Below are 12,776 nucleotides of genomic sequence, written 5' to 3'. Positions count from 1 at the left end.
TTCAGTTGAGATCACAAAACAGCTTCTATATGGCCAGTGAACCACAAGATGGCACCACTGAACAATTAGTTTATCTCAACATGACTTCTAGGTTCTCTAGATAATTGTTGGAGGATAGGGTTGTTCATTTTCAAAACCAACATCAATCACTTCTAATAAATACAGTATGAAAGGAAAAAAATGGTAACTTTACAGTGGAGAAACTTGGCAGACATCACCTTAACCAAGTACTCAAGGTTAACATCACTGGTGATCAGTCATAGCCATACCATATACTCCTGACAAGACATGGTGAGAAGGACACTTCGCCTCTGTGACATTCTTTTCCCAAACCCATAACCTCAGTCTAATTATAAGAAAACAACAGACAAACCTGAAGTGAGGTATATTCTACAAAACACTTGACCAGTACTTTTGAAAAGTGTCAAGGTCATGAAAAACAAGAAAGACTGAGGAACTGTCACAGATTGGAAGGGCCTAAGGAGATATGACAGCTAAATGGAATGCAGTATCCCAGTTTGGGTCTTACAAAAAGGACATTAGTGAAAAAACTGGGGAAATCTGAATGAGGACTACGATGTAGTTAAGAGTATTGTACCAATATTAATTCTTAGTTTTGACAATTGTACTGTGGCCATACAAGATGTTAACATTAGAGGAAGTTGGGTGAAGGATAAACAGAAACATTCTGTATGATCTTTGAAACAATTCTCTAAGTCTAAAATTATTTGAAGTAAAAATTTTAAGTTAGGGAACTCTCAAAAATACTGGGCTAACAGGCGGCAATTTTCCATTTTTTTAAATTTAAATTCAATTAGCGAACATATAGTACATCATTAGTTTCAGATGTAAGGTTCAATAATTCATCAGTTGCATATAACACCCAGTGCTCATCACATCATGTGCCCTCCTTAATGACCATCACCCAGTTACTTATTATATGGATACACCAGACTTCTATAAAAGCTTGAATAATGGTTAGGCATATTAACCCAGTATATGGTTTCAAGATCTGGAATTTAATTCCTCTACAGACACAGTGAACATGTTTACCAAACCCCACATTAAGATACTTGGTCTGACAAAATATGTTCATGCAACTTTCAAGTGAGAGAATAAATCACAGGTAATAAGAACCAACTTGATTCTCTGTCTGTTCTATGGCCTTTGGTGGCATCTTTTAAAGACATTCAGTTATCTCACTAAATGTGTGTCTTGAGTATGATAACTGCATATTCTAACCTAGCCTTTTAAAAACTCTATGACTTACTAACCACTGGTCATATGAGACAACATATGGATAATATTTTTCCTAACATGCCACATATTTTTGTAGCACAGGATAGAATTTTGGCCCATAAATATCCTCTTAGAGTCAAGGAAGGAAACATTTTTAACTCCTTTAGAGGATGTGTGAGAATCAGTTTTCAACATGTTATATTTGTGCATACAGATGTGAGAAAATTTTGACTAAAAAAAGCTTACATAAATGATTAGGAAAACAATAATTTATAAGTCCTAATAAGAGAAAAATAAATAAAATATTAATGTATATTTTCTCCCAGAGATGAAAATGAAGGTGGGAGTCTCCAACATATTCACATATCCACATACAAAAGAATGAAATTGGACACCTATCTCACACCACTCACAAAAATTAACTCAAAATGTGTTAAAGATTTAAATAACCTGAATCTGTAAAAATCCTAGAAGAAAACACAGGGGAAAAAACTTCTTGACGTTAGTCTTGGCAGTGCTTTTTTGGATATGACACCAAAAGCACAAGCAACAAAAGCAAAAATAAATGAGACTACATCAAACTAAAACTTCTGCACAGTAAAAGAAATCATCAACAAAATAGAAAGCAGCATATAGAATGGAAGAAAATATTTGCAAACCATCTATCTCATAAAGGGTTAATATCTAAACTATTAACTTCTTTTCTCTGACCAGTCAATAACCTACACATTTTCCTTTCCTTTAAAAATTTAGTTTTTGGTAGCTGTCATGTTCCACCCAAAACTGGTCACCTGATTCTAGACATTTCCTGCTACATTAATTAGTAGTTTCTGAACCCTATCCCAAGTCCAGCTCATTCCCTTAGCTTAGTTGCTATCCTTCTATGTGTACCAATTTCCTAGGGCTGCTGTAACAAATTACCACAAACTGGATGGTTTAAAAAGAAAACAAAACTCTTCCCTCACAAGTCTGGGGGCTAGAATTCTGAAGTCAAGGAGACTGCTGGGCCATTTTTCCTCTGAAGGCTCTAGGGAGAAACACTTCCTTGCCTGTTTTAGCTTTGGGTGATTGCCAACAATCCTAATTTTCTTTGACTTTTATATACATCAATCCAATTTCTACCTCAGTCCTCATATGGCATTCTCCCTGGGTATCTGTGTCCAAATTTTCCTCTTCTTAGAAGGACACTTGTCATTGATTTTAGGGCCAGCCCTAGTCCAGTACAACTTCATCTTAACTTGATTACATCTGCAAAGACCTTATTTCCAAAAAAGGCCACATTCACAGGTGCCAGAGGTTAGAACTTCAGCATATTTTTTGGAGGACACAATGCAACACAAAACACCTTGACCTAATTCTCTCAGGCCTGACTCCATAAACTGAAAACAGCAACACACACCACTTCCCATCAGTGCTACAAGCATCTAACCAGTATAATCATTTAATGCTTAATTATTTGGCAAGAACTGGAGTCAAGTCAAGGTGGCAGCATTTCTAGAGATATTTTAGTTACTGGAAAGACTTTTGATCCATTTCTGACATATGACCCCGTTTACAAACAGTGGCATGCTCAATAAGATTGAAATTAACCTTAAATGTATGGGATTAAAACCTATCAGTTTCATCAGTGGGAGAAAATAGGAAGTGTTGACACACTTATGTAGCATGTAACATTGGTGGTAATGGTAGAAAGCTCTTTTCCTTTTGATTTTCTTTGATGAGTTGACTTTATTTTGATGAGAGAACTTGTAGGAATCATCTAAAAATAGCATTCATATACTTCAAAATGGATGCTTTATAAAAAGAGTTTTGACAACAAACAAGTAATATATTTAAGGATCACATTTCTGAAATCAGTTGATCTTTTGCATTTACTCACTGACATGTTACCTAAGATATTAACGATACTATTCAGACACACCATCCCTCATTTGATCATTCTGTAAGTAAAAAAGTGTTGCTATCTTTCACATGAGAGCTGTGACTAGTGACAGTCCTTTTGTTTGAATACCCCTGTATTTACTACAGCTGTGGCAACAAATCCACAAATTAGGTGGCTTAAAACAACAGAAATTTATTCTCTCATAGTTCTCAAAGCTAGAAGGCTGTGGGGTCATTCTCCCTCTGAAGACTCTAAGGAAAAATCCTTTCTTCCCTCTTCCTAGATTCTAGTGGTTGCCAGCAATCCTCGGAATCCCTTGGCTTATAGCTGCATCATTCCAGTTTTGTCTGTCTTCACATGGCTATCCTCGCTTTGTGTGTGTGTCTCTGTCTCTGTGTCTAAATCTCCCTCCCCCTTCTCTTACCAAGACTGCAGTCATTGGCCACTGTAATCCAGTATGACCTCATTTAACTTGATTACATGTGCAAAGAACTTATTTTCAATTAAGGTCACATTCTGAAATTATGGGTTAATCTAAATTTTGGGGAGACACTGTCTAACTCACTACAGCCCCCAAATCAAATCTTCTGCTAGATAAAGCATTATATTTTAAGTTGAAACCTTACTCATATAAATACAAAACTGAACTTTTTTCTATGACTGTAAGTTGAAATATTTTTAAAAGATTTTATTTATTTATTTATTTATTTATTTATTTATTTATTTAGTGAGAGAGAGAGAGAGAGAGAGAGAGAGAGAGGGTGGAGAGCCGGGAAAGAGGGAGAGAGAGAATCTCAAGCAGACTCTGTGCTGAGCATGGAGCCCGCCCTGGAGCTCAATCTCAGGACACTGAGATCATGACCTGAGCTGAAACCAAGAGTTGGATGCCTAACCGACTGTGCCACCCAGGTGCCCCTACAAGTTGAAATAGTTTAAAAGGCACCAGCCATAAAATGAGAGCTCTGATTCCAAACATCTATGTCCATTTTTGAAAATTATAAATCTATAACTTGTACTTGCATTTAAGATAAGACTAAATTTTTAGAATTCCTAATGTTTTCAGTAACAAAGAATCTTTCAGGGGTCCCTGGTTGGCTCAGTCGGTTAAGTGTCTGGCTCCTGGTTTAGGCTCAAGTCATGATCTCAGGGTCCTGAGATAGAGCCCAGTATAGGGCTCCATGTTCAGTGCAGAGTTCCTCCACCTCTGCTACTCCTTCTGCTCCCACTCTGTCTCTCTAAAATAAATAAATAAGTAAAATCTTTAAAAAAAAAAGAAAGAATCTTTCAGGACTTCTTCCTTTCATAAATATCATGTTTCTCATGACTGAGGACATACTAAACAGTTTACAGGACATTGGATTACTTATGTATCAATTTTACCTGTGATCATTATGGAAAAACTTGTTTAGTGTTTAAGAGGGGTCCGTTGAAAAGATATGTCTGCATAATACCACATAATCGGTTGAAAAAATGTTGAGTATTGACATCTCCTTTTTCCCTATCTTCAATCAGAAATTTTTACTTTTCATATCGATGCTCTGGTGCCGTGTAAATCAACTAAAGATACAAAGAAAACAATGCCTTCATATGGCCAATTATGTCCACTATTTTAATACAAACACAAAAAAGCAAAACTACTCCATAAACTTGCTTGATTTTTCAAGTGAGCTGATTGGAGTTTCTTTAAAATATTCATAATTTAGGGGCGCCTGGGCATCTCCATTCATTAAGCACTGGACTTGTGATTTCAGCTCAGGTCATGATCTCATGGGTCCTGGGATAAAGCCCCACATGGGGCTCATGCTCAGTGGGGAGTCTGCTTAAGATTCTCTCTCTCCCTCTCCCTCTGCCCCTCCCCCACTTGCACTCTCTCTCTCTAAAATAAATAAATCTTTTGAAATAAAATAAAATATTCACAATTTAATATATCTGTTCTCTATATAATACCTGATATTTCTTCTATATGTAATATGCTATATTCCATAATAGGCTACAATGTTTGACCTTATTTAATTTTATTATTTATTTATTTAAAAAATTTAATTCCAGTAAACATATATTGTTATATTAGTTTCAGGTGTACAATACAGTGATTCAACAATTCTATACATTATTCAGTGCATATCAAGATAAGTGTACTTTTAATCCCCTTTACCTATTTCACCCATCCCCCACCTCCTCCTTAGTAACCACCAGTTTGTTCTCTATAGTTAAGAGTCTGTTTTCTGATTTGTTGTTTTTATTTCTTTTGCTCATTTGTTTTGTTTCTTATATTCCACGTATGAGTGAAATCATATGGTATTTGTCTTTCTCTGACTTATTTCACTTAGCATTATACTGTCCAGCTCCATCCATGTTATTGCAAATGGCAAGATTTTCTTATTTTTATGGCTGAATAATATTCCATTATATATATCCATTATATATATTTATCCATTCATCCATGAATGCTTGCTTCTTGATTATATAGATAGCATTTAATGTTTATTACTATCCTATGTTTCAGGGACTCCATGAAAAAACTGGTGCATTTACAGCTGTTAAAGTGATGAATGCTCGTAAGGTAATATATCTTGTCCATATTCTGTTCACTTAATGGACTATGGTCTTGGGATAAACAGCTCAGAAAATATTTGTTTTTTAGTCGTTATCATACATAATTATAATTATGTTATGTTAATCTGGATTTTTATATTTATCACTTAATATTATTTCTATTTATTAGTGTAGTATATTATTGAATTAGTATATTTACACATAAGAAATGTTTTACAATGAAAGGTGTACATATTTTGTCATTCTATAAGAATGAAGAAAATATCCATATTCTTGCCTATTTCTAGTTGATTATCTCTTTCTAGGAATAGCAAAGAGGAGATTTCCTCTACTATTGTGTTCATCCTCCTGTGTTCCATCACATACTTTTCCCTGTCCCAACCATTCCTTTTGAGAATTGAAGCCATTAGATTCTCAATGACAGGTAGATGGAAAGACCTTGCCAGAGATGCACATTATTCAGGCATATACTGACAGATGAGCAAGAGAGACAGTTTAACTGGCACTGCTCCTGCTAACATTCATAAAGTTGTGTCATGGTTCATAATATTGTCTTAGAATTTGCTAAGCACTGATTTCTGTCTTCGTTCTTTAGAGTGAGTGCCTCACTTTCTCAAGATAATATTAGCGTGAACATAGCAAAGGTCAAAAAATTTTCACTTCACTATACCCTAAAGAAAAATTCTCAAATGTTATGATTGAAAAACTATACATATTCACTGAACTGTTGTCAATGCCATAAACTGTTCCTTTCCAATTTGTGCAGGGAGTGAATTGCTGAAACTATTTAAGGAGTTTTATGTTTTTTATTTTGTCGATAAATGTCAAATGCTGAAAAAAATGTTGTAAACCAATGTGAATTTCAAGGGATTTTGAAGTTTGTGGATTTATTTTGCCCTACAAACCATGGCTTCCAAATAATCAGCCTATTACTTTTTGAGTGCAACTTTCTAAAATACTTAGTTCCTTGTTTTGACTTGAAAAGCTTTTGACCTATATTTAATCTACATTTTAGATACTCTAATTTTGAAATATTTAAGAAGTGTGTTCAGCCCATAGATAGTTTCAATTACTTCGTTTTGTAAGGCGAAATAGCACTTTACTAACTTCAAATTGTAATTTTCCCATTAATATGGCAGTTAAATCTGTTATTATGAATTTAGTGCTAAGTTTCTATATATATAAGAATCTGATTTTTTAGTCCATAGTCTCCCATGCTTCACTCCCCCCTCTGATTGCCCCCCCTTTCTTTATCCCTTTATGGACTCTGAGAAACAAACTGAGAGCTTCAGAGGGGAGGGGGGTGGGGGAATGGGATAGGCTGGTGATGGGTAGTGAGGAGGGCATGTATTGCATGGTGCACTGGGTGTTATACGCAACTAATGAATCATCGAACTTGACATCAAAAACCAGGGATGTACTGTATGGTGACTAACATAATATAATAAAAAATTTTTTAAAAATCTGATTTTTTAAGTAAAATTATTAGTGAAAATTGAGACAAGAAGAATATTATGTTACTCTTCAATTTATTGCCAAAATAACACAAAATATTTAAAAATAAATCATTTTCAGAGTGTACCAATGGGTCTAATAACATTTTGTTCTTGGTCTTGCAGACCCCTTTACCTGAAATAGGAAGGAGAGTGAGAGTGAATAAATATCAAAAGTCTGTCGGATGGAGATACAGCGTGAGTACTGAAAGTCCCCTTTAGCTCTCAAGTTGTCTTTCCTTTAATGTTCAACTTTAAACTAACCCTTTGTATCATTATCTGTAGAAGGCCGCCACTAAAATATTCTTGCCTGGAAGAGATAACATATTATCCTTTAACACATTCACATAGATTCAATCATTATATTTGAACACTAACATCTGTCAGAAAGCAGGAGCTAGAAGAAATGGTTCCCTGAACAGGTAAGTGTTGACAGCAGGTGAAGGATTGATTATATCCACAGAACATAGACTCCTTTAGCTGAGTAGCAACAAAAGAGAATGAAACCAAGAGAAAATTTTGCCTTTAATTGGCCTTTGCAAGGTCTTTTTTTACACCTTTCAGGGTATTCCAGACTGGCTGGTCCCCCATTATGATTCTAAGAAACATTGCTATTGCATATGAGCTAAATGAGGACTACTCTTTTTTATTGTAAGAACAATAGCAGACAGAAAACCACAGGCTATCCAACCTAAAAGTCTTCAGACATCTGGCACAGTGCTTGAATACATAAAGAAGTGTGAATATGCTTCCTACTTGAAGCTTTTTAACTGTCTTACAAAGCAATCTCTATGACTCTAATAATTTTCTGACTCTAGAATAAGATCGAAGAAAATTCTTTTTTGGTAGATGTTAGTGATCTATCAAAATATTCTGTGGGTTTAAAAGCGGAATTCCTGCTCTTACAATATAACTCATTGATATCTTTATTTCTTACCTTCCTCCTTCGCTATCTGGTATTCAAATATTTTCAACCTTTTGTGCCTTAATAAATATGATCTCAAGATTCAAAATAACTTTTTCCATTAACACAATCACATTCAGAAAGACTTTGTATTAATATTAGAAAGGTATGGATAAACAGCTTCATGATTCATCTAGTAAGCACCAGGTTCCTGTTTTGTTTACAATGTATCTCAGAAAACAAAGCATATCCAAATGAAACATATAGTGCTGATTAATAACACACTTTGGTAGATCAAGAAGCTGCAAAGGATAAGGCATGAAAAATATAATTGTTTGACTAATTTCGGTTTCATCAAACATTTCTGTTAATAAATCCCTTTCTTCCCCAAATGCTCTGTGGTATTCTTTCCACAGGGAAAAATATTTTGGTTCTAGAATTGGGTGAAATTATAAAGGAAGTTGTGGTATCCTTGAGCTGCCGCTTTTTGACAAAAAATAGGATATTCAGGCTACTCTGGGATCAACTGGCCCTGAGCCAGGAAATGCTATAGCATCATATTACTGGGATATGTGTGAGAGTTTTAAATTACTCACTTGGCCTGATGGATATAATGTACTTATGTGTTTCTCATAAGCTCAACTTCCTGTTAATTGAGAATGGCAAACATACTAATGCTTTCCAAACATATCTGATCTTGGTTTATTGGTTTTGGGGGAGTTTACATTTATGTGGGAAACTCACTCTTAAAAGTTTTTCTAGTTGGGAACTTTGAACTCTCTGATTATATATTTTGGTAAGAAAAATAACTGCTAGCTGATCAGCCAGTTAGTATCTCTAAATCATCCTGAATCCTTTGGGATAAGAAGTTTGTGACCTGCACACGCATCTCTTTGAGTCAAGGGTTTATAGAAATAGCAATAATGTGAAAGTCCAGACACACGAGTTTAAATCCTAAGTCTGCCCCTAAATTTAGCTGAGAAATACTTGGAAAACTGGTCTTACCTCTCTAGGCCTCAGATTCCTCACAGGTAAAATGGCACCAGAATATTTGCCCTACTTATAAACAGGGTTAAAACTATGGTCAAATGCAACTGCATAGCTGCCTGGAGCCCAGCCATTCTATTCTTGCTTGGGGACATGAACTTTCTAACTCAGAAAGAAAGAAAAGAAGCTCTTTGATAATCAAACTACCAAACAAATTAAAGGACTCAGTCTGGTCCCTGCTTCTCTTTTACATGTTCTTTGTGTTCTCACCCCACACTATCATCTCATGCCTATTTATCACACTCTTTATGAATTCATATTCCTTTCAAAACAACCATGGTGTCTTGCTAGGAACTGAGAGTGTCCATGTACATACAAAATTGCTAGTTCCTGAGTTTTTTTCTATCTGATGACAAATGTTGTTACCATTTCAAAGGACAGCCACATCAGAGAGAAAGCAGAAAGTTCAGTGGTCCTACATGGCAAGAATGAAAGTCACAAGGATCAACTTTTAGCTTTGTGGAAAACAGGTTAAGGGAATTCAAAGGGAGCTTATTAACTGAGCTTCCTTAGGAGTCTGGGATGAGACTGGAACTTGAACTTCTATAGAATTCTCATGCTACAAGTTGATTGTTTTATTTATTTCTGCCTTTATTACACAATAAATACAAAGAGAGAACCTGTCATTGGGTTTCCAGCTGGAGAAACTAGGACCCATCTCCTTCCCCCAAAGACAAATAGGTATTTAGATTTATTTTCTAGTTGTTGAATATTTATGGGTAAATCCACTGGAAAATCCCAGGGAAATATTAAAGAATGGTCTGCAGCTGCTAGTCATTTTTCTGAGATTTCAGACTTTCTTCAAGGTATATTATGAATTCTTGGGGACATTTCAGAACCTACTACATTGCCTTATATTTATTTCATAACAAATTTTAAAGTCCAACCACACTACAGCTAAATATTTAAAAAATGCCCATCTTATCTACTGGGGGAGAATACGCTAAGAAGGAAATTGATAACTGATTAGATATATTCATTAGATATATTAGATATATTCAGCTACCTATTAATTTCAGTTCAAAGATGAAAATACATTTTCCCCTGCTCAGGTCTTCAAGTCAAGGTAAGTGAAGGAAATTCTGGGGAGAACTAAAGATAGAGGTTAATTCCTTAATTACTTTTCATGCCAGTTGGCCCTTTTCTGATTCATTGCCCCAAAGAAGTCAAAGGTATCCTTTATCACTGGATTTCAGAACAGGAGCTCAACTACTTTTAATTAAAAAGGCTTCTTTTCTATTTTTAGTTTTTTGAGGAACTTCCATACTGTTTTCTGCAGTGGATATACCAATTTACATTCCTGTCAACATTGCATGAGGGTTCCTTTTTCTCCACATCCTTTCTAACACTTGTAATTTCTTGTCTTTTAATTCTAGCCATTCTACTAGGTAAAATAAGTCAGACTGAGAGAGACAAATACCATATGATTTCACTCATGTGGAATCTAAAAAAGCAAATGAATAAACGAACAGCAGAATCAGATCTATAAATACAGAGAACAAAGTGATGGTTGCCAGAGGGGAGAAAGTAAGGGGTTGGGTAAAACAAGTGAAGGGGAGTGGGAGATACAGGCTTCCAGTTATGGAATGAGTAAGTCACAAGGATGAAAGGTGAGGATAGGGAATACAGTCGGTGATATTATAACAGTATTGTGTGGTGACAGATGGTACCTACACTTGTGGTAAGCATAGCATAACATATAGAGAAATTGAATCACTAAGTCATATACTTGAAACTAATGTAACATTGTATGTCAAATATACTCAAATAAAAAAATGTAATAAAAATTACACTTTTTGATCAAATCTTTTCTTTATATACTACTATATGTATTTACTTTGTACAATAAGAATACTCTTGAAAAGGTTATATAAATTGAACTTTTATAGATACAGTAGAACTTTCTTATTTATAATCAAATGAAATTTAGAGCTAGTAAGAATTCAGAGGACCCAGGTGGTTAATCCATTTGTCAAGTGTAATCACTTCCTGAGTGATTTCATATCACACTCAACTTCATTATGCACTATCCTGGATTCATCAATGGTCATATCATTCATGTACGTGAATCTTATTTCTTTGTATGTAACTTCCTTTAAGTTAGGGATATGATACCTACATGCATAAACCAATGATATGCTCGTTGGAAATTCCTTACAATTTAAGTTACTTTTTTAAAGTTAACATTGTAAGATATTTTTCTCCAAAGCATTGCACCTGTATACTCATAAAGTGTGATGATTTTTAAATTATTGAGAAGCAAAGAGCTTTTTTCAGATTGGCTAAGAATAGTTACAGATAGATTATGGAACATATGGAAACTACTTGGTTGTCCTGGTATAAGGGGACAGCTGAATCTTAGGGAGAGAATATAGCTTTCCATTTCACCCCAGTAAAACAAATGTGATGGAAACAAAAGTTGCTGATGTTTGTAGATTAGGGCAAAAAGTGGAAAAAGGTGTATAGCTCTGATAACACTCTAATGCAAATGAGAAGGTCAAGTAACAAAGATACTGTATGATAATACCTTGCATTTATAACAGTCTTCTTTCAAGGACTTCAAAGAACTTTACATTAATTATCCCATTTGGCTCCATTAATGTTCCATGGAGATAGGTAATGGCAGCCAACTTCCATCAGATTTTTGAGGATAAATTCAATTTTGGGAAGATTAAGTAAATTTCCAACTTTTAGCTATTAGTGGTAAAACCCAGGTGTCCTAATGCCCAATGTAGATGTTTCTTTTTTTAGAGAGGGAGAGAAAGATGGGGTGGGGAGGGAAGGAAGTGGAAAGAGAGGGAGAGATAATCTTAAGCAGGCTCTGCACTGGGAGCCTGAGATCATGACCTGAGCCCAAATCAAGAGTTGGATGCTTAACTGAGCCACCCAGGTGCCCCTAGAGGCTCTTTTTTGATGACATCCTACTGTCTTCTACTAAAAATATCTCTTGAAATTATGTATTCTACCTTGGCAATCCCATAGAAAAGGAGAGCTTCAATTATCACTGTAGAGATAATCCTCAAAAATAGTACCTTTAGCCCTGACCTGTCCCCTGAGTGGCAGATCCATATCTTTAATCTGCACAATTCTAGGCATCCATAAAAAATAAGTGCATTTATGTTTATTGATATAGAAACATATCCTCTAGGTATTGAATAAGACATGCAAGTTGCAGAGTAGTGAGATATATATATTCTGGAAGAATAAAAATGATTGGAGGAATATATACTCAACTGTTGCCACTAATAGAAGGAAATATTCAGTGAGTATATAGCATTTACATATTTAACTTCATATATATATAAATACATTTTTCCCTATGTATCACTGGTGTGATTAAGAAAATAAATGACTTTAAGCATACCTTTATAAAAGATTAGCACAGATCAAACCTGTTCCTTTAAAATGCAATGAGGCATAAACCAAGTCAGTGTGGTATAGGCATAAGGATAGATATACAGATCAGTGGAATAAGACTGTTTCCATATATCTGTGGTCAATGAGTTTTTGACAAGGGTGCAAAGACAATTCATGGAGAAAAATAGTCTTTTCAACAAATAATGCTGAGACAACTAGATATCCACACATAAAAGAATTAACTTACACCCCTAGTTTATATGAAAATTAACTCAAAATGATCAAAAGTCAAAATGTG

At 35.0% G+C, this 12,776-nt stretch overlaps 1 protein-coding gene across 6 annotated transcripts in view; it reads left to right on the top strand.

Annotated features, from left to right (window-relative positions):
- Positions 1–12,776, top strand: part of NRK (Nik related kinase) — a 127,958-nt gene that overhangs the window by 52,343 nt on the left and 62,839 nt on the right. For all 6 annotated transcript variants that reach the window (XM_087860030.1, XM_087860029.1, XM_087860028.1 and 3 more), the window contains exons 3-4: positions 5,628–5,684; positions 7,297–7,368. In XM_087860030.1, the coding sequence (XP_087716156.1) occupies positions 5,628–5,684; positions 7,297–7,368 (129 nt within the window). The remainder of the gene's footprint in view (positions 1–5,627; positions 5,685–7,296; positions 7,369–12,776) is intronic.

Source organism: Ursus americanus, chromosome X (assembly GCF_024610735.1).
Source record: "Ursus americanus isolate L20-20 chromosome X, mUrsAme1.1.p, whole genome shotgun sequence".
Taxonomy (NCBI): domain Eukaryota; kingdom Metazoa; phylum Chordata; class Mammalia; order Carnivora; family Ursidae; genus Ursus; species Ursus americanus.
The sequence above is the reverse complement of the archived record's forward strand: the minus strand, read 5'-3'. Positions and strand labels throughout refer to the sequence as shown.